Genomic DNA, 27,086 nt, shown 5'->3' with positions numbered 1-27,086 from the left:
TATCCTTACCAAAATTAGACATATCATCTCTATACTAACTTCCCCATATCCTTTGAACCTATATAATAATTATTCTAAAATGTATTTTTGAACAAACTTAGCATTTGTTCTGAACCAGATGTTGAAATAATAACTTGGTAAATGATGGCATTATACCTAATGTAGTTAGGTAATGACCATGCAGTCCAGGAATAAATCCTGTTAATCTTTCAGAAATGTGTGCAATCCCTTACAATTATACAGAAATCTCTGCACTGGAAAGGGAAGGTTTAGAGGGAAAACAAAGGGTATATTTAGAGTGATTACAGAAATGAATGGTTGATACCATAATGTTTCGTTTATGTTCATTTTGCTGGGTTGTTAATATTAATAATATATATAATTATGTCTTACATGTCTAATACAGATGACAAAAAGAGTCATCTGAGAAGAGCTATTGTTTTTCATACTGGGCTCCTGAATGGCACTGCATCGGTCTAAGGCACTGCATCTCAGTGCAAGAGGTGACACTACAGACCCTGGTTCAAATCCAGGCTGAATCACATCTGGCTGTGATTGGAAGTCCCAAAGGGTGGCACACAATTGGCCCGGTGTTGGCCGGGGTAGGCTGTCGTTGTAATTAAGAATTTGTTCTTTACTGACTTGCCTAGTTAAATATAAACTATAGGGGGGAAACTACCCTACAATTGAACAATTACTGTAACACAGACTACTTATAGAACATATATATTTTATATGGAAATAATAGTTCTGAGGATGCTGGTTAATAACGGATTCGGTGACCATTTCATCCACACCCTACTTGTGTACTTCCTTGGCCCCCTCCCTTTATTCTACAATCCTTGTAGAACGAATGATGTCATTATTTTTGACCGTGGAAAGGGAGGGGACCTCACTGATTCCAACTGCTGCACCTCGTCCCTAACCAATAGAGATTAAGCGCCACCACTGCTTTCCTGATCGGTGGGAGGATCCTATGTTTGTCTGTCCTGTTTCTTAGCACCCTCTATGTAGGCTAATTTACCGAATACTGCAGCAAGGGTGTCACGATCCAGAGAGAAGGAAGGCAAATCGGGAGTAAAATCGAAACAACGGCCAGAAGAGAGGTAATTTCTTTCGTTGAAATATCATGTTCAATTCTTATGGTTAGCGGGGTGGACTAGGATTGTCCGTTTGGAAATAATTGATTAGGCCACTTTGCTTCGGCCCAGGAAAGTAGGTGGTGGCTTGTGGCGATAGTTAGTCATTCGACAAGTTAGCCTATGTTTCTTATTCTTATAGATTTTTAGGTTGAATGTATTCCTGGGTATTCCAGAACTACTCATTATTGTACCACGGCCCTTTTAACGTTTCACTGATTTCGACGTAATTGTTGATACACTGTTGCTTCTTATGCTGCGTTTGTAACCAAGTGGGAGGTGGGAAGTTACCCGTTGTGAAATCAAATACTAGTTGGATGCATTCACTGGTATTTATCATTGAGAAATGCTGATTGGCCAACAAGCTGCTAAAACAAACAAATACATCGTGTTTGTAAACAAATTAGTGTTCAAATAACAGATTATTATTATTTTTGCGTTGCATTTAACTGCCTTAAAGGCTGTTTTCTAGGTCATATCCTCAGTAAATTGAATTCAAGAGGTCAACGTGCGGGAGAAGTAGGAGTTCAATATGAGTTTGCCACTAGTAATTACGAGTTGGAGGGGCGTTCAGTGTTTTTTTTCTCCCAGGTATATGTGGTAAATTCATACTTCTCACTTGGTTACGAATGCAGCATATGCCAAGGCTACTGACGGAACTCAAAAGCAGCAACCTCGCTAATCAATCTTTGAGAACAAGTCCTATATTACACTCATGTTAATTTGAAAGGTTTCAATAAAAACATTTTTTTTTAAAAGCGGTTAACTTAAAACACGCAGGCCTTGTCGAGTTTATTTGTTGTAGGAATTTAAATATATCTCTGGACGGTGAGTTGTTTGTCATTTCTGAACGAAAGGGCGTTCAGAAATTAATCTCAGAAATTATTAGAGGCATTTCCACAGCCTAATATAATTATCAGAAAAGTATTACACCACCCAAATGTTCTGTTTAATTGCGTGCTATTGTTTGTTCTGAAATCCGTAGTTTTTGATGACTTAATTTTGTGACGGCGGTCCTCCAATCTGCCCACACTAGTTGCTGCTCAACTCAATCGTAAACCGTGGAGTTGAGTTGGCTAATACCACGTTCACAAGCTATTCGGAACTTGGAGATTAGTTGATTAGTTGAATGTGGCAGGTGTATAACTACAACCAGTTAGCAAGTCGGACATTTCTGAGTTTCCTAGTTACGACAAGCACGTCAACGCGGCATTAGTCATGGCTATGGGCTAACGCCCTGTACAAATCGTGACGTAGGTACACCATTTATTTAACTAGGCAAGTCAGTTAAGAACAAATGTATATTTACAATGAAGAGCTATACCGACCAAATCAGGCCGACACTGGGCCTATTGTGCGCTGACTCCCAATCACAGTCGGCTGTGATACAGCCCAGAATTCGAACCAGGGTGTCTGTAGTGATGCCTCTAGCAGACACCCTTAGACTGCTGCACCACTCGGTGGCCATAAGTTATCTTTAGAGTCTTGGTGCTTTCAAGACAAGTGGGAAGTGTGTGTGTGTTGAGGGAGGGAGGGAGGGGGGGGGGGGTGTTGTTGTCTGTAAATTCTAGCTCAAGAAAGAGGCCAGAGTTCTCAATTTTGGAATTCCGAGTTTGATGACCATTCTAAATTAATTTTCCCAGTTGGAGATAGTTCCCCCCCCACCCCCCACCCAGAGTTCCCAGTTCTCTTGAACGCACTGTAGTCGGAGGTCGGAGACTTCCCATTTAAGAGTTCTGAGCTCCCAGTTGCCCTGCTACTGGACAGAAGTGTATTGTTTGTAAAACAAGATGGAGGAGAGCCTCTCTCTCGTCAGAGATAATATTTATGTTGGGAGATTGGAAAATATGACCTCTTAATTCAAGACAGGATAAATATATTATTTCAGGTGCTAAAACATGTTTTGTTTAGTTAATTTCTCTAAATTTATAGCAAGTGAAGCTACCTTTCACTGCAAAGCTAGGCTAGGTTGAAGACACTGTAGCTAGCGTCCTCCACCTAATAATTATCAAACAAGGTCATTACGGGAGTCAGTCATATAATATAATTGGCTTAGCAGCCAATATGTATTATTTAACATTGTCATTAAAATAGTACTTACTCACTTATCGGAATGGGTAATTGTTCACAAGTTGCTAGCTATCCCATAAAGCCACCGCCGAAAACCACATTTTCATTTTCTGTGGTTGGTAACTTCCCGGTCTTCGACGGACTCTGGCTGGACTGAAGACGACTTGAATAAAAAATAAATCAATAATAATCTAGGCATGTAGAGTCAGTCTCGCAACGGAGCCTTCAACCGCAAGGGGGCGTTGCGATACAACTCCGTTGTGGACGTCCCCATTGAAATGCTTGACATTCGGTGCAATTTTAAGAATGCTTATGAATAATTTGGACCAGGTTTAAGGCTGGGACTGTTCTGTGATTTGGAAAGGAATGTAGGCTGTATGCCTATGCCCTCTTCATGAAGAGTAGCACTGTAATAGAAGGCTTACAGAGCCGACCTGTTGGTCCTGTTTGGGCTGAGTTGTTGAGTGAAAGTGACAACTGCAGTAGCAGAGATCTGGCATGGCTGGCTGTTTTTAACTATGCGTGTGGGACCGTGTTGCGTCTAGATTATGGAGGGTGTTGCTGGTTTATAATTAAGGCATATTTTGGCGTATGTTAGCTGCATGTCAAACTGCAAAAGGGATACTGAAACTGAAGTTGATGGTTAAGTTTGTAATAATTCTGAGTGGTTAAGTGTCAAAGTTTGGGATAGGGGAAAAAAAGTGGGCCTAACGCTGGGATTCAACCCGCTGCTCTAGCTCATCGCAAGCCTACTAGATGATAAAAGGTGCTTGTTGCCCCTAGTGGAAGGTAGGATATTGCCATGGAAATAAAATTATATCCCATGCCATAATTTCAACATTTTAGAATATGTCTAAATATGCCTTAATCAAGTTTAGCCTGGGTCTCCTATTTTGAGACATCAGCCTGCTGCATTTCCACATGTGGGATGGCCAATGGCATACCTTTCAGGGTCGCCATGTCCTGGACATATACCAACCAGCACACTTTCTATTAGAGGTCGACCGATTAATCGGAATGGCCGATTTCAAGTTTTCATAACAATCTGTAATCTGCATTTTTTGGACACCGATCACGGCCGATTACATTGCACTCCACGAGGAAACTGCGTGGCAGGCTGACTACCTGTTATGTCAGTGCAGCAAGGAGCCAAGGTAAGGTGCTAGCTAGGATTAAATGTATCTTATAAAAAACAATCTTAAAATAACTAGTTAACTACACATGGTTGATGATGTTACTAGTTTATCTAGCTTGTCCTGCGTTGCATATAATCGATGTGGTGCCTGTTAATTTATCATTGAATCAGCCTACTTCGCCAAACGCTTATTTAACAAGCGCATTTGTGAAAAAAGCACTGTTGCACCAATGTGTACCTAACCATAAACATCAACGCCTTAAAATAAATACACAAGTATATATTTTTAAACCTATATATTTAGATAATAATGCCTGCTAACATGAATTTCTTTTAACTAGGGATATTGTGTCACTTCTCTTGCGTTCTGTGCAACAGAGTCAGGGTATATGCAGCAGTTTGAGCCGCCTGGCTCGTTGTGAACTGTGTGAAGACCAATCGTTGCACGAATGTACCTAACCATAAACCTCAATGCCTTTCTTAAAATCAATACACAGGGGTATACTTTTTTTAAAACCTGCATATTTTGTTAAAATAAATCCATGTTAGCAGGCAATATTAAACTAGGGAAATTGTCACTTCTCTTGCGTTAATTGCACACAGAATCAGGGTATATGCAACAGTTTGGGCCGCCTGGCTCGTTGTGAACTAATTTGCCAGAATTTTACTTAACATTGAAGGTTGTGCAATGTAACAGGAATATTTAGACTTATGGATGCCACCCGTTAGATAAAATACGGAACGGTTCCGTATTTCACTGAAACAATAAACGTTTTGTTTTCGAAATGGTAGTTTCTGGCCATATTAATGACATAGTATTTCTGTGTTATGTTATTAAGTCTATGATTTTACATTTGATAGAGCAGTCTGACAGAGCAGTGGTAGGCAGCAGCAGGCTCGTAAGCATTCATTCAAACAGCACTTTTGTGCGTTTGCCAGCAGCTCTTCCCTGTGCTTCAAGAATTGAGCTGTTTATAACTTCAAGCCGATCAACTCCCGAGATTAGGCTGGTGTAACTGATGTGAAATGGCTAGCTAGTTAGCGGGGTGCGCGCTAATAGCGTTTCAATCGGTGACCTAACTCTCTCTGAGACCTCGAAGTAGCTGTTCCCCTTGCTCTGCAAGGGCCGTGGCTTTTTGGGAGCGATGGGTAACGATGCTTCGAGGGTGGCTGTTGTCGATGCGTTCCTGTTTCGAGCCCAGGTAGGGGCGAGGAGATGTACGGAAGCTATACTGTTACACTGGCAATACTAAAGTGCCTATAAGAACATCCAATAGTCAAAGGTAAATTAAATACAAATGGTATAGAGCGAAATAGTCCTATAATAACTCCAACTTAAAACATCTTACCTGGGAATACTGGGATTGTTAAAAGGCACCATCAGCTTTCATGTTCTCATGTTCTGAGCAAGGAACTTAAACATTAGCTTTTTTTTACATGGAGCATATTGCACTTTCTTCTCCAACACTTTGTTTTTGCATTATTTAAACCAAATTTAACATGTTTCATTATTTATTTGAGGCCAAATTGATTTTTGTTCATATATTAACTTAAAATAAGTGTTCATTCAGTATTGTTGAGTTTGTCATTATTATAAATACATTTTTTTTTTTTTTAATCGTCCGATTAATCAGTATCGGCTTTTTTGGCACTCCAATTATCGGTATCGGCGTTGAAAAATCCTAATCGGTCAACCTCTACTTTCTATCTTGTCAGTCTCACTGTCCCTGAGCCTAATGCTAAAGCATTTAATGGTAAATCAGTGTCCGTTTTCAGTTGTACTATTTCCACCAACTTCATGTCTTTGGATTTCTAACAAAATGGCCATATACCAACCAATCCACTTTTTCTCATTTGAACAGGGCACAGAATGTATTGCTCTTAAAAGGATCAAATCTGTCCGTCACTGCTCTTCTAAACATTGAATGGAAAGGAAATTGTTTTGCTTTTGAATTTGCTTTTACACAAGTTTGTAATTCTAGAAGTGGGTGTTCGATTCCTACATCAACGGTTCCCCGTAAGCGAAATAGGCTTACACTGTATTGAAATGGAGGTGAAAGAACCAGTATGTGTATAAAATGTCCGCCCCAAAAGTATGAGTGACATTGAAAGACCCATTCACCTACTGAGAATGAAACAATGTATCATTTCCAGTCCACATTATGCTAATTTCACACACGGTGCCAGAATTACTCTCTAACCACGAGGACTACCATTACACTGAGAAATAACTTAGGTGAAACTAAATAGCCTTGTCTATGGCAGCCCTGGGAACTATATGGCCAGACAGAGGCACTTTAACTATGCTTGATTGAAAATGGAAAACAATGTGTGTTATGAGCCTAGGGCATAAATCCTAAAATCATTAGGCCTAAAGCTTTTTTGCAAATACATTTCAAGTTACAGTAGCGCTTAGGCCCATAGCAGTCTCTGGTTACTTGTAAGTCGCTCTGGATAAGAGCGTCTGCTAAATGAGTCAAATGTAACGTGGTGATTATCCTCTTGAGAGAGAGCAAAGTCTATTGCCATACAAACTCTAGTGATGGATGTGACTGGTCCTAGTTACACTGATAACCAGAGGTGTTAGCATGTGTAATGTGACATGTGATGGGTAGTTATGGTGGAGCCAACCTGAGACATTGTGTGCTCCTCTCTCTCTCTGCTTCAAACAGCAGCCACAGTTACTGCCAACCTGTGAACTCTAGCCCATTTCTCAGATATGCTCTGTAAAAGTGACCCATGGGTTGGACTTTAACATTGAGAAGGCAACAGTGGTAGATCTGGTTTTACTTGCCCAGTATTTGCAAGTGAAGAAATAACGCCGGCCACTGTACAAAAATAACAAATGGCGTTGATCAGACAAACCGAATGAAGTAAAAATATATATATATATATATATAAATAAGTAGCGCTCTATCAAAGCGAACCCAGGCTTCAAGTATGCCTGTTACCCCGGCAGCATGCCGACCTGTTACCTGTCTATTCGACAAACGACAGCCCCTTCCCGTAATATAACAGCCAATGAGAAACCGCCATATTAGATGTTCAATTAGCAATGCATGAATTTCAAGCTACAGACGATAAACATGCATTCATCACTACAAGCACACGTCAATAAAGGTGCTACACATGCTTTTAAGCATGCATACCACCAGGGATATAAATATGTATGCCAACCCGGGATAAGCTACTACCGCATTACTCGTACCATTCATTAATTGCGCTCTGGAACGTGTCTGCCGGGTGAAACTTCCAGCCAGAGGACTCTACAATAAGAGGAATGCATGTTAACCATAGACATTTCTGATGACTGACCTTCACGTTTAGCTGTAACACATTATCACAATGTACTACAGTAGTAAAGTTTGATCATCAATGGCATGAATAGAAAGACGGGCTATATTGACTGGAAACGCACAACAAAAACCTTTGGCGCCAAACTGTCTGCTTCCACACTCTTAATACATGTTTGTTTTCTCTTTTACATCAACTATCAGCATATCGGGGCCACAGTAATACAAACAATAAATGTGCTTCTCATCATGAACCATTTTGTCATCTCTGGTCATTTATAATATGCTTAGGTGACGGAGGACATGGGACAATCGTCTCAAGCGCAGAGGTTAAATACATGTTGTTTTGCCGTCACCTCAACTTTAATGCTTGACCCACCCACACAAAAACCATGCAGTGAGTGTACCTCATGTGGTCTATGCTGTCTTTTAATTTTTTTTATATATTTCACATTTATTTAACCAGGTAGGCCAATTTGAGAACAAGTTCTCATTTACAACTGAGACCTGGCCAATATAAAGCAAAGCAGTGCGACAAAGAAACACGTGAGATAAACAAACGCACAGTCAATAATGCAATAGAAAGTCTATATACAGTGTGTGCAAATTAAGTAAGGCAATAAATAGGCTGTAGTGGTGAAGTAATTGCAATTGACACTGGCGTGATAGATGTGCAGATGAGGATGTGCAAGTAGAAATACTGGTGTGCAAAAGAACAGAAAAAAAACATATGGGGATGAGGTAGGTAGTTGGTTATATGGGCTGTGTACAGCTGCGGTGATCGGTAAGATGCTTGAAGTTAGTGAGGGAGAAGTCTCCAACTTCAGTGATTTTTGCAATTCATTCCAGTCATTTGCAGCAGAGAACTGGAAGGAAAGCAGCCAAAGGAGGTGTTTGCTTTGGGGGTGACCAGTGAGATATACCTGCTGGAGCGCGTGCTACAGGTGGGTGTTGCTATGGTGACCAGTGAGCTACGGCCGAGCTTTACCTAGCAAAGACTTATAGATGACCTGGAGCCAGTGGGTTTGGCGATGAATATGTAGCGAGGACCAGCCAACGAGAGCATACAGGTCGCAATGGTGGGTAGTATATGGGGCTTTGGTGACAAAATGGATGGCACTGTGATAGACTGCATCCAATTTGCTGAGTAGAGTGTTGGATGCTATTTTGTAAATGACATCGCCGAAGTCAAAGATCGGCAGGATAGTCAGTTTTACGAGGGTATGTTTGGTAACATGAGCGAAGGAGGCTTTGTTGCTAAATAGGAAGCCGATTCTAGGTTTCATTTTGGATTGGAGATGCTTAATATGAGTCTGGAAGGAGAGTTTAGTCTTGCTGGCAGTGGAGAATGGATTGTGTACATTTTGTACAAACTCTTTAAAATGTCAATACTGACTGATGTAGTCAAACATGTTAATATTTCCAGTAACATTTTCATTTCTATGACTTCCAGACAGGATACAAATTATTATTTATTTATTTGTGTTTAAGACTAATAAAGGTCCTTAACTTGCTGGTGAGAGTTCCTAATCAGGAAATGACCTTTTGATCATGTCAACTGACTTAAAATGTTGCACTTGTAGGCTACAATAAGAAACCTCTCAGCTTGTTGAGAGATGAAACAATGCTGTTAGGATTATGGCCTGTTTTCACTTGTATACCGCTCCTGAAGTCTCTGTTTGGTCATGACATTACAAAAAGGTGGATATATTTTCCTGTAAGAAGCTTTCCCCGGGTGCGTGTGACCCCGTACTGCCGGTCTCCTGATGTGTGGTTTATTGTTCCTACAATAGACTGAGAATCTGCCCCACCCGACCGTGCCTGGGTCACTTTTCTCAGTACTCACTACTCACACTGCTCTGGTTGCAAAACTTCTACTGGCTGACTGGTTTAGGCCTCTGGAAACTTTCTAAAAGAGAAATGTTAACTCTAAGTGAGAGGGTTGTTTTACTAGTATTGGATTCACTCCCACACACAGTTGTCATTCTCCTCTTGTAACATATGCTGTATGTGTCACACTAGACTAATGCTCCCTGAACAGGTCTATAGGCCTTGATATCCTGGTGGATGTTGGTTTATGCGTGGTTTAGTTTCACCTGAACTTAAATATGACCCTGTTTCCTTCTCTGGTCATGCATGATGTGTATTACCAAATATTAGGTTAGATGTAGGCAGTAGCTGGGGTAAAATCACCGGGGTAGCCAGGCCAGGGGAGGGAGAAGCCATATTACAACCTACGTGTTGTGATAATTGCGTTGTTTACTCTATAACCTGTTAGTTCATATGCCTTGTCACCGTGATACATAGGCCTAAGGCCAAGACAATAGTAAGACAGTGGCAGAATACCTTCAACCACACCTTCTTGTTTCAGCACAAAACCGGAGCGCGACCTCTGTCCGGTGAAGTTCACAAAGCATATTGCATGTAACAAACAGTTATGTGACCTACAGCATGGTCAAGCAAATGAATGTTTCCAACATGTTTGTACTACTAAACCATTGATTTAGAACCAGAGTTACCGCAAGTAGCAAAGAACAGGAGCTGCCTCCACTAATTCCAACACCATTTCAACATCAAATCAACTATGCTTAGTCTAATACTGTGACAACTAAAATAAACCAAAAACTATTTAGTCCAATCAACATAAGCTAAATATGTGTCTGTCCATGCTTCTGGTGTGTTTGTGTGTGTGCGTGCACATTTATGCAACTAGAAAAACATGTTGACTCATCCTACTATAGAAACACCAATGCCATCCTCTTCCATGTTGCCGAAACTTTCTGACTGTCATACCATACACACTTTTATTTGTTGTCCTATGCTGCCTGGCTAATAAGCTTGTTTGCTAGCCCAACTTCCTTTTTGGTGGGCAACATTACATATTTAACTTCAATTCTCTCAAGCCAGGGGCCCAATGTATAAATATATGGTTTGATCAGAATCACCTTTTATTATCATTGGCCAGTACAGATAATTGAGTAAAACCACAAGTCCAAATCTCTTTCTCCATCCATTTAGGAAAGGGACCATTTTAGCTAGCTATCCACCAGACGACAACAACAAGATGCAACAATTCAAGTTGTTTCTGTCAATTACTTATTGCGCTTGTTGGAATGTGATTGGTGCGATGCCAAATCCAAACTGGCTTCCTTTTACAAATATTTTTTTGGGGTGCACCAGGACCATCCATAGTTGAGCTCACTCAATTTATCTCGGTGCTGATTGGCTATTATTTAATACTTTTATTTATGCATTCAATGCTACAGGCGGCAACAATATCATACTCTTTTTGACCAGACATTATCAGATGGCCTACACATACAGAAGGGTGCTGTTTTGCTCACTAGGATGCTTTTTCGGGTGAAATACATTCAGCCTCTTGCAAATTGAAGGAATAAAAAAATATGTAAATATTTGTTTAATTTTCTAGAGGCTGAATGTATCTCACCAGAAAGTGTGAGTGAAACAGTCAAAAGTTTGGACACCTACTCTTTCAAGGGGTTTCCTTTATTTGTACTATTTTCTACATTGTAGAATAATAGTGAAGATGTCAACTATGAAGTAACCCATATGGAATCATGTAGTAACTAAAAAAAGTGTTAAAAAAATCAACATATATTTTATATTTGAGATTCTTCAAAGTAGCCACCCATTGCCTTGACAGCTTTCCACACTCTTGCATTCTCTCAACCAGCGTGATGAGGTAGTCACCTAGAATGGATTTCAATTTACAGGTGTGCCTTGTTACGTTATTTTGTGGCATTTCTTTCCTCGTTGCGTTTGAGCCAATCAGTTGTGTTGTGACAAGGTAGGGGTGGTATACAGAAGATAACCCTATTTCGTAAAAGACCAAGTCCATATTATGACAAGAACTACTCAAATAAGCAAAGAGAAATGACAGTCCACCATTACTTTAAGACATGAAGGTCAGTCAATTTTGAAAATTTCAAGAACTTTGAAAGTTGCTTCAAGTGGAGTCGCAAAATGCGTCAAGTGCTATGATGAAACTGGCTCTCATGAGACCGCCACAGGAATGGAAGACCCCGAGTTACCTCTGCTGCAGAGGATACTTTCATTAGTTACCAGCCTCGGAAATTGCAACCCAAATAAATGCTTCAGAGTTCAAGTAACAGACAGATCTCAACATCAACTGTTCAGGGGAGACTGCGTGGATCTGGCTTTCATGGTCTAATTGCTGTAAAGAAACCACTAAAGGACACCAATAATAAGAGTCTTGTTAATGGTGTCATAATGCTGAGCTAACAAATGCTCAGCATATGTGGAAATTCCTTCAAACCTGTTGGAAAAGGATATTTTGATTTAAAACTTTTTTTTGGTTACTACATGATTCCATATGCGTTGTCTCATACTTGTGATGTCTTCACTGTTATTCTACAATGTAGAAAATAGTTTTTTTTAATAAAGAAAAACCCTTGAATGAGTAGGTGTCCAAACTTGACTGGTACTGTATCTTTTAGTCTCTCGGTTTCTTTTTGGGGCGGGGGAAACCTGGCATCCATGAATACGTATGTATACAAAACATTAAGAACACCTTCCTAATATTCAGTTTTGTACACTGTGTAGATGCAGTCCTTCAATGCTGAATGTTATTTACCTGGAAAAGTAGTAGCTTTGTTTTGTACCTCAACAGCCTCTTTCTTGTTTTGAGAAAGTGTCTTTTACCAACATTGACATTTTAACTGAGAATAACAAACAGCTCCCGGTGTTATGGCCTCCTCCGTCAATATGGTATTAACGAAGGTCTACATATCCCTCCATATTTGCATGTACACCTGGATATGTCTCAATGGTATGTTAGTTGAATTAAAACATGGCTGCCGTCCCAGCGAATACAAATATATTTCTGTATCATTGTTTTAAATATATATATTCAAGGTTACACATTAGGGCTGGGAATTGCCAGGGGCCTCACGATATGATATCACGATATTTAGGTACTGATATGATATGCATTTCGATATGTATTGCGAATCGGTACTGTGACTTTGATGTGCCAAACATATTTCTCAGTGTTTAAAAAAATTAATATATATATATATATATATATATAATCTCAACAATTTTACTCACATACAGTTCATATAAGGAAATCATTCAATTGAAATAAATTCATTAGGCCCTAATCTACTGGGAAGCCAGTCCTAGCCAATCTGAATGAGTTTCTTCCCCCCACAAGATGGATTTATTGCAAACAGAAATACTCCTCAGTTTCAACTGTCAGGGTGGCTAGTCTCAGATGATCCTGCAGGTGAAGAAGCCAGATGTGGAGGTCCTGGGCTGGCGTGGTTATACGTGGTCTGCGGTTGTGAGGCCGGTTGGACATACGGCCAAATTCTCTAAAACAATGTTGGTGATGGCTTATGGTAGAGAAATGAACATTACATTCTCTGGCAACGCCTCTGGACATTCCTGCTGTCATCATACCAATTGCACACTCCCTCAACTTGAGACATTGTGTTGTGTGACAACTGCACATTTTAGTGGCCTTTTATTGTCCCAGCACAAGGTGCTGTTTAACCAGTTTCTTGATATGACACCTCCAGTCAGGTGGATGGACTATCTTGGAGAAGGAGAAATGCTCACTAACAGGGATGTAAACACATTTGTGGAGACCATTTGAGAGAAATTAGCTTTTTGTGCTTACGGAACACTTCTGGGGTCTTTATTTCTGTTCATCTAACATGGTGCCAACATGTTGCGTTTTTAGGTGTAGTCTATAGTTAGAAGTGACCCGTCATATGACTCATTCTCTGGATGTCTAGTGCATTGATTTCAGTTGAGGAAGTTATAGTTCCTCCCCGAGAGAATATTTTGGCATACTTCACTCCATTTTGCCTCAGGAGAGGAGGATCAAGCTCATTTCTTATTTTTAGCAAATGAGTTTGTGGGTCATTACCCCTAGTGGGAAGTGGGATGAGTAAGACCGGGTTGATGGCTTATCCTTTTCACATTCTGCAGATGGTTCTGCTGTATTAAATTGGTGGCTGTCCCAATAACTTGTTGGGTAATTGTCTGAATTTGATGACGGAATAGAAAAGGGAGAGTACAGTGGCTCGTCTATCTTCTACTGTGTTACTGATCCAGTGCATTGTGTTTAACACTAATTGTCAGCAACATTATAAGCCTGCCATTTTTAAAAAGGTGTGTGTGTGTAATGGATGTTGTCTACATGGAAATATAAGAATTATAACCTTTTTCAATTCAAGATGTTCCTTAATGGTTGTTAGTGATTCTTGGACACTAAGGGCCCATGTATGCAGTCACTGTCTTATCATTTAGTGGTGTGCAAAGAGAGGAGGGCTTTGTGTGTGTTTAGTCTTTGGCAGCACTCTCCTCTGCTCGACTCCATGGAGGCCTGTACAAATAGGGCAGCAGCCAAGGGCCCCTCCCCACCACAGTAGCCTAGCACAGGAAGTGGATTGTTTTGTTTCACAGGGTGAGCTTCGGGAGCCTGGCTTGGTGCTCTTGTCTCCTCTCCCACTTGCTTGGCCTCAGTCTCAGGCCCATCCAGTGTTTTTGGTCCTTCTCCTGTCCAGCCAGATTTACTATCTGACTTGAGTTAATCTGTGGTTCACAGAGTTGTCAGTGTGGGGTGGGAAACCTCTGTACCTTAATACAATTCAGTCATTAGCTAGATTATATATTGTGCTATTCCCCCCCCCCCATTATCTAGACAGATTTCTTGCTTGTCTGAATCTTATCTCTACTCAGCAGCATCTGGTGTCGTGTGTTTCCTGACAGCCAAGCAGGAGAGAACACAGGAGGAGAATATAATTGTTTTGCTAGAAGGCATGATGAATAGAATATGATGTATGTATGTCCAATACTTTCTCTGCTTTCGGTAAAGGGGCTTTGTCAGCCAAGTCGTCGGGGTAGAAGCAGAGGAGGCAGCCAAATGACTATGCATAGCTGCTCTGCTTTCCTCTCAGGCACCTCGTTTATCAAGGACGTTTATCCCACACAGCACTGTGATCTGGTCAGCGGCAGGGCATCACTCTCTCGCTCTCTTTGCCTGAGTTATTCTGAAACTGACTGGTGTTTCACACAGTCAGCATTTTAAGTACCTTACTGTGATTTTTATTTGTATTTTTTTTAACCATTTTTAATTTAAAAACAAAGACAAAACAGCATCTTAGCAAAGAGCATTTCTCAAGCAAGAATTTTGCTAGGACTGTCTGGGAGTGGTATGAGTGGTGAGGGGAAAATTGAACACTAGCTGTTATTGGCAGAGAGGTTTGGAACTCTTTTCTTATTGGTCTATTAACTATGCCTAATTTACTGGGTCACCAGGCAGGCTAAAACTCTGTCCCAACAAAACATGCGGATTTCAGCTGGTGTTTTCAAACAGCTTTTTGGAACTAAAGGGCATTCTCATAAGTTTCACGGTATTAGTCCAACCTCATAGTGTGAAAATGTATATAAAACACAGGAAAATCACATTATAAATTTAAAATACCACACATTTCAAAAGTTACTCTATACCCTATTGATGAAATGTAGGTAACCAGGGCAATTTAAGAGGGACAGGGACAGAGAAGAAACAATATTGTTTGTAATAGTTTAAGGAAACAGCTGGAGTAGCACTTATAGTTTCCCGGATGCCTTTCCGCGTGCTGCCTGCCTTTCCACTGACTGACCATAGTAGGAAACAAGAAGGGTGGAGTCAGTGAATGGGCTGATGGAACACAACATTCCTCCCTGTCCCAGCTTGCCTCATCCCTCTCTCTTGCCCCCCCCCCCCCCCCACCTGGAGATCAAACAGACTCCTTTTAGAAATGGGATTTCATGGTGTCAGTTGTCCGAATGCTTGTAATAAATGGAAGAAAAAAAACTTTGTTTCAGGGGTAGAACAGAACTAAGCCTAGCTACATCTTGCTTCCTTATCACACTCTTATTCCCTGACAGGTTTCCCGGCTCGATTCTCTCGCTGAGTATATTGACTTTTTACATCCCAACAGGTTATTAGGGTTGTCAACGTTTTGTGGAAATCCAGTGAAGTGACTTTAAAGTGTTCCCTGCTTATTTTTCTCCACAGTAATGGCAGCCATTAGGAAGAAGCTGGTGATCGTGGGGGACGGAGCCTGTGGAAAGACTTGTCTTCTCATTGTCTTCAGTAAAGACCAGTTCCCCGAGGTCTACGTGCCCACAGTGTTCGAGAACTACATCGCGGACATCGAGGTTGATGGCAAACAGGTGTGTAGACTACCATCCAGGAAATACATTTTCAAAAAAATAGAGAAATGATCCATACTTAAATGTAAAGTCTTCATACACATGAACCATACAGCCAACCCACACAGTAAACCTATATCATAAGGCTTTGGTTAACAAACGGTCTTGTTATGGAGCGTAGTGGGAGTGACGCGGGGCTCTTCGTTATGGGGCGTAGCCTAGCTGTGTTCTGGAGGCCAGGGCCCCTCCACAGCAGATGGGATGTTATGTCAATGGTCTTTGTTCTCCTGTGCTGACCAGCACAGGATCACAGCCTGGCAAAACAGGAAATGACTGTACTCCTGGGCTTCCTGCACCGACTGGGAACATGGATGTCCACTGGCAATTCCCCACCCCCTGAAGACTGCCCCTCAGCCTGATAAACGCCTCTCATTTCCTGCTCTAGGGGAGCAACAGGCAGGTGGGGGAGGGGTTGATGTACTGTTATCTTCTGTACAGGAAATACACAAAGTCAGGGATCCAAGTTTGCTTGTTGTGGATCGTGCCACCTCCCAGCCCCCCATTCAGCTTAGCTCTCCCAGGGGGCTGCGCCCCCAGAATTACCCCCACTTTAATTTGGTGTGGATAAGATTGGTGTTCTCAGTATATAGTCGCCACAGTCCACATTTAAATCTTATTTTCCTTCAGGGAGAATGGTAAATCTCCTTCTCTCACCTTCAGTGGGCGGGGCCGGGCCCAGTTCTAAATATAGCCTCTTTTTTTTTCAAAACCTTGTGCTGTGCAGTCAGTCAGTGTGTCCAGAGGGGATATGGCTCCTAACCCCATTGCTCATGCCAGGAGTATGTAGCCTCCCTCTCCCACCCGCCCTACAAACCTCTTCTATAGCTGCTATTTTGGGATGGTTGAATAATGTGTGTGTACTGTAGTCATACAACGTTATGTTACTAACCTTTTGACTAGATGTATGAAGGACAGGCTCCTCCTCTCAAAGACATTGGACTTTTTCTTTCTTTCCAAATAGTGCATAAATCATGTATAGAGTAAAAGAGCAAGTTGTGGCAGAATATTACAATTCAGTTGTAGAATCCAGCAGACTGTAATGTAGTTGCTCTGGTCTACTCCCCAGAGGAACAGAATGTATCTGGTTAGATTCTCCTTAATCACCTGATTTCCCTAATGGAATTAATCAGTGGTGTGATGGGATAAAGCCACCATGCCTCCTCTCTGCATCCCTGTGAAAACCTGCCCGTGGAAGAGAGAGACAAACGGCCAGTCGTTAGCTGCTGCACTGCTTTCTCTCTCTCCCCAAGACCAGAGCTATGACGAAGCCACATCTTGTTGTTAGTCATCGTGGTTATCACTGCTAGTTTCACGGCCACCAAAAAGACTTTAACCTACTAAGACTTCACACCGCGAGTGTGTCAAATGTGCAAATCGTACTCCAAATTCCTACCGCATCACTTGAGAGATTTCTCAGAGATACAGTATTTCTGCATCCCAAATGACACACTATTCTCACTACTTTTGGCCAGGACCCAGTGTGAACTATACAGGGAACAGGATGCAATTTGGGAAGCAGATTTTTCTGTGAGGAACCGTGAAACTGAAACACTGCTCTGAATCATATTAGTCATTATTAGCGGTTTCTAAGGCATGACTGTTTCCAGTTTTGCTTTGTTTTGATGGTGTTTTACATTTCCCTATGAGAACATGGTGAAAACAAAATTACAGCTACGGTATCTTGTAATGATTTCCACAGTAAAAGATGTGCCAGCACTTTGCTCCACTGCTTTTGGCCCGACACTGCCCAGCCCAGTCATGGCGCTCCTGACTTTGGTAAATAAAAACGGTATTACCATTATTTAGTGACCATGGATGGTTAAGTGCGTTTTTATTTTGCTTTGTTTCTTTTTGCTCATCTGCACATGCATCTCTCCCAGAATCTATTACTCAACATCATATCAAAAATAGGACTCTCGGGTTCTGAGAGAGATTTGCTTCAGAAAGATTTTGCCTTTTTTATTTATTTATGAGCAGCCATTTTGACTGTATCTGCGAAGTCCTGACCCTCTTCTCTTCTTATGTGGCGTGTTTTAGGTGGAGCTGGCGCTGTGGGATACAGCCGGCCAGGAGGACTACGACCGGTTGAGGCCTCTCTCCTACCCCGACACAGATGTCATCCTCATGTGCTTCTCTATCGACAGCCCTGACAGTTTAGGTAAATTACCAGAAGAAAAGCTTATTTCTAGTCTGGGGACACTCAGTTGCTGATTTCTCTGATGTTTTGATTTCCAACAGCACTTGTCTTAACAGCTGGCTAAGTTGTTTTAATGTCAACTGGAAGTGACTGTGACTGTCTGTTTATCAGTTTTATACAGTGGATTTGGAAAGTATTCAGACCCCTTCACTTTTTCCACATTTTGTTACGTTACAGCCTTATTCTAAAATGGATTAAATTGTTTTCTTCCCTAATCAATCTTCACACAATACCCCATATTGACAAAGCAAAAGCTGGGAAAATTAAAAATTAAAAAAAGAATAAGTATTCAGACCCTTTTCAGACATTCAGAGACTTATCCCGAAGCCACTCCTGTGTTGTCTTGGCTGTGTGCTTAGGGTCGCTATCCTGTGGAGGGTGAACCTTCTCCCCAGTCTGAGTTCCTGAACGCTCTGGAGCAGGTTTCCACCAAGGACCTCTCTGTACTTCGCTCTGTTCATCTTTCCCTCACAATCTTGACTTGTCTCCCAGTCCCTGCCACTGAAAAACATCCATACAGCATGATGCTGCCACCACCATGCTTCACCACAGGGATGGTATTGTCTAGGTGATGCACGGTGCCTGGTTTCCTCCAGATTGACGCATGGCATTCAGGCCAAAGAGTTCAATCTTGGTTTTATCTAATCGGATACTCTTGTTTCTCATGGTCAGAGTCCTTTGGGTGACTTTTGGAAAACTTCAAACGGGCTGTCATGCCTTTTACTGAGGAGTGGCTTCTGTCAGGCCACTCTACCATAAAGGCCTGATTGGTGGAGTGCTGCAGAGATGGTTGTCCTTCTGGAAGGTTCTCCCATCTCCACAGAGGAACTCTAGAGCTCTGTCAGTGACCATTAGGTTCTTGGTCACCTCCCTGACCAATGCCCTTCTCACACGATTGCTCAGTTCGGCCGGGCGGCCAGCTCTAGGACGAGTCTTGGAATTTCCAGACTACTTCCATTTAAGAATGATGGAGGCCACTGTGTTCTTGAGGACCTTAAATGTTGCAGACATTTTTGGTACCCTTCCCCAGATCTGTGCCTCGACACAATCCTGTCTCTGAGCTCTACGGACAATTCCGTTGACCTCGTGGCTTGGTTTTTGCTCTGACATGCATTGTCAACTGTGGGACCTTTATATAGACAGGTGTGTGTGCGTTTCCAAATCCTGTCCAATCAATTAAATTTACCACAGGTGGACTCCAAGTTGTAGAAACATCTCAAGGATAGTCAATGGAAACAGGATGCTCAATTTCACGTCTCATAGCAAAAGAGTCTGAGTACTTATGTAAATAAGGTATTTCTGTTTTTTTATATATATAAATGTAAAAACATTTCTAAAATTTGTCAGTATTGGGCTCTTGTGTGTACATTTGAGGGAAACAATTAATTTATTCAATTTTAGAATAGGGCTGTAACAACAAAATGAGGAAAAAGTGAAAGGGTCTGAATACTTTCCGAATGCACTGTATAGGGTGTCAGGTGGGATAAATGATCTGCATGGACCTAATCTGATTCCTGTGTATGAACATGTCTGCTGAGCTCCAGTCAGTGTCCCATAAGCAGTGGCGATTTTAGCATGCACATCTTAGTGGGACATTGAAATATAAAATGTATGAATGCCAGCAAAGCCACTACACAACACACAACTCTACATTAGTCGCACTGTAACAGTGACAAACGGTGCCCACAAACTTAGGTTTGTTGTCCCAACATCATACCACCGCTAACACCTGGCTATCAGCAGAGCCTTGTTGGGCAGCGAAACAGTTAATTCTGCCTCATTTAATGCCTCTTTTTAAAAATGCATATGAGCAGACAATGAAAGCTCTTACAATATTCAATGATTACATTTCTCTGAAACAGGCTACAGGCTACATGTGCACACCACCAAATCAGAGTGGTGAAATTAAGAGGGGAAAAGGGGCCAAATGATTAGTGTGAGGCACATGGGCTACTAACAGCTTACTACACAACATACTTAGTATTACTTTCTTAGCTACAGTATACATATCTCCCTGGCAAATTACATAATTTAAGCAGCAGCATACAATACATTTTTGGACTCAGCTTGTGCTGTGCTCACTTCCTTCCAAACCACTCATTGTTGAATTTGCAATTTCCATCTTTCTGTGTAATGGCCGATGAGCACCGATACGTTATCTATAATATCTCTTCATTATTTATCTTCATATGAAAAGGATTTGCCAGTCGATTTGTTGACTTGATTCATGATGACTGCTAGCTAGGATTTTGAAAGTATGATGTTGACATGATCAGTCCAATCAAAGCTACTGTACATGTGTAATTTGATGTAATTTTATCTGTGCCCAATGACCTTGAGCCTTCTTGGATGGGCACTTCTAATGTAACTATGTCGGCACACAAAGGGCCAGAATTTGAGGTCTCCCCTTGGAAGCCGCCATGAAATCGTGTCCCCTCGAGTGACAGAAAACCGAGTCAATCACGGCGCAACGCTCCGTATTTTCTGCTAGCTTGCCCTACCACCACAGAAAGCACCGAGTTAGGCTGAAACACCTGCATTTTGGAGCTGCCTTACTCAAGAAAACAAAGAGACCATGTTTGTATGCGGCTTTATTAACTTAATGATATAAACTCGGCAAATAAAGAACAGTCCTCTCACTGTTAACTGCATTTATTTTCAGCTTATTTAACATGTGTAAAATATTTGTATGAACATAAGATTCAACAACTGAGACACACTGAACAAGTTCCACTGACATGTGACTAACAGAAATTGAATAATGTGTCCCTGTACAAAGCGCATGTGACAAATAACATTTGATTGGATTTAATTGGCATGGTGCAGCCTAATAGCTTTGGCTACTAAGCGCAGATAAATAGAACAAAAAAGTGTCTTAGTATGTTTTTCATGACCTTCCTAAACAAAATATAAAGTTTATCTTTGTGAATGTGTATATTAAAATGATTTATTCGGCTGGTGGTTATTGTTACTTATGGAGACTGTTAAATATGCATATGGTCATTTTGAGCCGCTTTGAGGTAGAAATGCTCAAAGTTTTTGTATTTTATTATTAACTCAGAAAAAAAAGAAATGTCCTCTCACTGTCAACTGCGTTTATTTTCAGCAAACTTAACGTGTAAATATTTGTATGAACAAGATCCAACAACTGAGACAAACTGAACAAGTTGCACAGACATGTGACTAACAGAAATGGAATAATGTGTCTCTGAACAAAAGGGGGTCAAAAGTAACAGTCAGTATCTGGTGTGGCCACCAGCTGCATTAAGTACTACAGTGCATCTCCTCATGGACTGCACCAGATTAGCCCGTTCTTGCTGTGAGATGTTACCCCACTCTTCCACTAAGGCACCTGCAAGTTCCCGAACATCTCTGGGGGGGGAATGGCCCTCACCCTCCGATCCAACAGGTCCCAGACGTGCTCAATGGGATTGAGATCCAGGCTCTTCCCTGGCCATTGCAGAACACTGACATTCCTGTCTTACAGGAAATCACACACAGAACAAGCAACGTGGTTGGTGGAATTGTCATGCTGGAGGGTCATGTCAGGATGAGCCTGCAGGAAGGGTACCACATGAGGGAGGAGGATGTCTTCTCTGTAACGCACAGCGTTATTGCCTACAATGACAAGCTCAGTCCGATGATGCTGTGACACACCGGCCCAGACCATGACGGACCCTCCACCTCCCAAGTCAATCCTGCTCCAGAGTACAGGCCTCGGTGTAACGCTCATTCTGCGACGATAAATGCAAATCCGACCATCACCCCTGGTGAGACACAACCGTGACTCATCAGAGAAGAGCACTTTTTGCCAGTCCAGCGACGGTGGGTTTGTGCCCATAGGTGACGTTGTTGCTGGTGATGTCTGGTGAGGACCTGCCTTACAACCGGTCTGCAAGCCCTCAGTCCAGCCTCTGTCTATTGCAGACTGTCTGAGCACTGATGGAGGGATTGTGCGTTCCTGGTGTAACTCAGGCAGTTGTTGTTGCCATCCTGTACCTGTCCCGCAGGTGTGATGTATGGATATACCAATCCTGTGCCGTTGTTACACGTGTTCTGCCACTGCGTGGACGATCAGCTGTCTGTCCTGGTTCCCTGTAACGCTGTCTTAGGCGTCTCACAGTGCAGACATTGCAATTTATTGCCCTGGCCACATCTGCAGTCCTCATGCCTCCTTGCAGTATGCCTAAGGCACGTTCACGCAAATGAGCAGGGACCCTGGGCATCTTTCTTTTGGTGTTTTTCCAGAGTCAGTAGAAAGGCCTCTTTAGTGTCCTAAGTTGTTATAATTATGACCTTAATTGCCTACCGTCTGTAAGCTGTTAGTGTCTTAACTACTGTTCCACAGGTGCATGTTCATGAATTGTTTATGGTTTATTGAACAAACATGAGAAACGGCGTTTAAACCCTTTACAATGAAGATCTGCGAAGTTATTTGGATTTTTATTAATTATCTTTGAAAGGCAGGGTCCTGAAAAATGATTTTTTTTTTTTTGCTGAGTTTATATATTTACATTGTTTGGAAACTTGTGTTAAAAATGTTAATGCCAAATTAACATGCAAAACAGGCAAGCCCCCAAATGTCAAAAAAAAAATGGGAAAAAAAAGTATCTGCCCCACCTGCCCTGAATGACGGGTCGCCACTGCCCATAAGTATCTCTGAAATATGTACTTGCTTCTCATTCCTTCTTCCTCTGGTAGAAAATATCCCGGAGAAGTGGACCCCTGAGGTGAAGCACTTCTGCCCCAACGTTCCAATCATCCTGGTGGGCAACAAGAAGGACCTGAGGAACGACGAACACACACGGAGGGAGCTGGCCAAGATGAAGCAGGTACCGTACCATAGTTCCATACTGAGTGTACTGCACAAAACCCCCAAACAGACCCTAACCCATAGGTAGGAGGCACTGCTATAAATCTGAAAGGGTTGGATAAAGTAGTCTGTCTAATTTTTTATCTAGCCAACACTTTTTTTAGATGTGGCTGGTGTCCTCAACTAGGCCTCTGGAAGGGATAACATTTTAAGACCACAATTTGTCAAATGATATTAGTGTTCCCCTTTAAGTTGAGTCATTGTTTCAGGATACGTGAGGCTAGATAACCAGCCAAACTAAGATGGTGGTTGAGTGACCAATGTCATCACTGATTAGACTGTGGAAAACTTTTCAGGAAAAGGCTGTTTAGACTCGAGTCACTGGCATCCCTTGCTTTCTTAGAAAAACACGTAGCTCGACAGGTCTGACATGGCTGGGCCTGATTTTGCTCTGCCTGGCATGGGGGAGGAGCAACTGCTCCTAGAAGTTGCAAGTCACTGATTAGCTTGTTTGTTTAGTCTGAAGTGTCTTCCTCTTCTCAATGCGGGTTCTAATGGACGGCAGACAGTACGTTGCATGACGGCATGTTCTCTGTCTGTCTCTCTGTGTAGGCCTACTGTCTGTCTGGTACTAGTCTCCAGGTCCAGTTGGTGATTGGGGGGGGGGGGGGGGGGGGGTTACAAAGCCCTCTGACTCTGTCAGCCGTTTCTTTCTCTGAGTGCAGGGAACTGTGTAACAAAGAGGGTGTGAGAAAGGATTACGATCCCCACAAGTCATCACTTTTAAGTGTTTTAGTGTGATGTTAAAAGTGACATTGGTGGTGGCTATGTTGTACCCAGGCAGTGGAGTCATGCTATTTCCCAGGGTTGATATGTTCTGTAGTCAAGCATAAATCTAGAGCAGGGGGGGGTGATGCAACCTACACACAGTAGGCTACATGCACTAGGATAAATACATTTTACATTGTGTTTTTATAGTCTTTATGGTATAAGTGTCCCATGAATGTTGTTGGTAAATTCACACTGCTTAGGTGTGTGTGTGCGTACATTCATGGTCACACCAGTTTTGACACCCTGTGTCTGTTTACCCTGTAGGAGCCAGTGAAGCCAGAGGAGGGCCGGGACATGGCTAACCGTATCAGTGCCTTTGGCTACCTGGAGTGTTCAGCCAAGACAAAGGATGGCGTGAGGGAGGTTTTTGAGATGGCCACCAGGGCGGCGCTGCAGGTGCGCAAGCGCAAGAAGAGGGGTGCCTGCCTGCTGTTGTGAGGAGGAGGAAGACCTCAGTCGTCAACTGAAAAAACAACAACATATATATATATATATACGCAGGACTGACCTTTTACCAAATGGCATCTTTGTACTGTATCTCATTTCACGCTAAAGAGGTTGGCGGCCGAAAGTGCTGAACGTAAAATAACAAGGAAAAGGACTGGTCTGTAACACAGGTTAGAAATTAGTGTTTAAACTTCTCAGCTTTGTTTTTGTTTGTTATGCTTATTCCATGCAATGGATACACTGTCATTCGTCTAGTTTTTCCACAGCCGTCTTTTTTTCCCCCTGTCGCTTTTGAGAAGATAATAAATGCACATGTATTTGTATGCAAAAATATTTGGCTGTCCTTCCCTGGGCCTGTACAAACAGTCGGTCAACAGAGCTTGTGTTGTCAACATGCACACTGTTGGAATCAGGACTCACCCAAACTCTTGTTCATTTGTAACCCGTCCTGTCCGCTAGCATAGATTCCATGTTAAGAGGGTCTACTTTCCAGGGGAGAGGTTTTGCTCTTTAGAACCAGTGCCTTTAAAAAATATATATTTTTCAAGTCCTTGCATACCACTAAATAATGCTCCTCCTGACCTGTTGGTCAACTCACTAGCAGGGGAGCGGAGGGCCTCCCCACGTTAATTATACACAGTATGTATTGTAATGCAATCTGAGCTTTGCTGCATGTAACCTAGGCTTTGAGGGCTGTCGACAACTAGCCGCAGGAAACGACTTCAAAGTTATTTTACTTAGGAGAAAGCATCAGCTAGTCCGTATTGACTGAGATCAGCTCCCCCCCGGGGGTAGTCAGAGCACCTAATGGCACTGTAACATGACCCTACAGATATGTGTGCAGAGAAGTCCATCCGCCCCCTCAAATAAGGTCTGGATTGAACAGCTGTTCCACAGCTGTACAGAGATGCTTGAATATCCCACATAAACAGAAGCTAGCATGACTTTAAAGTACCACCACACCAGGACGTGACAAGTTAAAACCGGTATCGCATGATGATTAGGGGAGCATGGTCTACAGTAGCTACAGTAGGTTTGTATGAGTTGACACAATCCTCTTTTTAGAATGAGAATGCCAATGTATTTGTCACAAGGCTGGAGCTACTGGGGTATGGGGGGGGACTGACTGGTGTATCCTGCCTCGAGATCCTGTCAGGGTTGACTGGCCTGGAGATTTCCAGTCTGACTGCATTCTGAGGAGCCACGAGTGTTTTTCAGTGCCTTCTCTTTCCTGGTAACCTGTGCGACTTTAGCGTTCCCTTCCCCGAGAGCCGAGCAGAGACTGGACCGGTTGCTCAATGCCAACACGCCACAGCCAGTCAACTTTGACACCTCTGTCATGTTGCACAAAGTTCAACACTCCCAGCACTCACTCACCCAGCAATAACGAATGTCAGGGGGAAATGATGCTTGACAAATTAAGAGTATTATTTTCAAGGTACACTTTGCCACAGCGTTCTGCAAAACATACCTGGTTGAAACCCCAGTTAGAATTTGATCATCCATAGATGAGATCTCTTCAGCTCGGTGGTTGATTGTATTTCATTTGAGGAAGGAAACTCCCAGTGTGCTTTGCCTGATTTTTCAGGAACTGGTTTGTCAATTCTCAGTTTGTTCTGGCTTGGCGCTATTTGACAAGAAGGCAAGACCTGAATTTTTTTTTTGAGAGCGAGAGACTTCTGTTGGCTGCCAAGAAAGCCCCCACACAATTCTCTCTCCCCACCTGTCGCACAGCTAAAATGCCGTGCTCTGCACTGTGTTACGTTAACAGTAACGTTTGGAGGGTGTGCTACATAATTGGAAATTACTTTTGCATTCGGACATGATTTCTTGTCTTCTGTCTTTTTTTATATTGCACTGCTGAGAACAATAAAATGCATCGGGGTTGCTGAAGTCACTGGTCAATCTAGGCTGTGTTTTTCTTTTACTGTTGTCATTTGACTTGATTTACGTAATGGAACAACACTGGAGCTATAGCATGCCTGAGACTGGCGCTGGAATATACTGTATTCGGGCTCCTCTCGGTCTTTAGCTTTTCAAACCACCTATTTCCATTAAACTTTTTACTTGTGTCCACCATGGCTCCAACATTACACCACTCCAATATGCTTGATCTCTATTTTCTGTATTGCTTGGACTCGGTTAGACATTTCACTTGCATGGAAGTGGAAATGTCAATTTAAGTTTACTCTTTTGTATCCTATGATGTTGACCATTTGTCTAGCGGGAGCCCGATGAGCCTTTCTCTACTGATTCTTCACAGCGTTCCTATTTCTCCTGGTTTGTGTGTCGTTCTTCTGCCTGTGTCCATAAACCGGTCTGTCCAACCAAACGGGGCTCAACTTTCCAAATGTCCATCAGCAACGTCACATGACAAGTTTAAAAGGTTGCATGCAACCTGGTGTGTGTGATGCTAGCGATAACAGGTATTCCACAATGCCAATGAAAAAATATTAGCTGGATCGATTGACCGAGCCCTCTGCTGGCCAAGTCGTCCATGTTAAAAGAGCTTCTACTGTGGTAGGAAAATGACTTTACGTTCAAACAGACAGAAACCGGGCGGTGTTATAAGCGGTGTCCTAGTATCACCCAATATTGTGACTGTTCAGGGGTGAAGCTCTGAGGAAATATGAGTTTGTCCCTTCAGGAGTATGTTTGACTACACAAAATGGAACTTATGACATTTTCCATTTTGTTACCATATTACCTTTTTGTATGGGTGTAAGTTCAAACAGTGTTTCCATGTCGCCAACCCATGAAAAGGACGGCAACTTTTAAGATTTCAGACATTTACGCCAACCTAAATGCCAAGGAATTCTAGGACATCAAAATAAAGGCATTTGCAAGACTATATGTCCAGCATAATGTTACAACCAACCCCCACCCCAAAGCAGAAGGCAAACTACAT

General features: G+C 42.2%; 1 protein-coding gene across 1 annotated transcript; it reads left to right on the top strand.

Moving 5' to 3' along the window:
* Window positions 1-947: 947 nt before the first annotated feature.
* On the top strand, window positions 948-26,075 carry LOC124031589 (rho-related GTP-binding protein RhoA-D). Its single transcript, XM_046343017.1, has 5 exons — window positions 948-1,106; window positions 15,694-15,851; window positions 17,928-18,048; window positions 22,789-22,919; window positions 23,996-26,075. The coding sequence occupies exons 2-5, from the start codon at window positions 15,696-15,698 to the stop codon at window positions 24,167-24,169; spliced, it is 582 nt and encodes a 193-aa protein (XP_046198973.1). The 5' UTR covers window positions 948-1,106; window positions 15,694-15,695; the 3' UTR covers window positions 24,170-26,075.
* Window positions 26,076-27,086: the final 1,011 nt, after the last annotated feature.

Source organism: Oncorhynchus gorbuscha, linkage group LG03, assembly GCF_021184085.1.
Source record: "Oncorhynchus gorbuscha isolate QuinsamMale2020 ecotype Even-year linkage group LG03, OgorEven_v1.0, whole genome shotgun sequence".
NCBI classification, from domain to species: domain Eukaryota; kingdom Metazoa; phylum Chordata; class Actinopteri; order Salmoniformes; family Salmonidae; genus Oncorhynchus; species Oncorhynchus gorbuscha.
The sequence above is the reverse complement of the archived record's forward strand: the minus strand, read 5'-3'. Positions and strand labels throughout refer to the sequence as shown.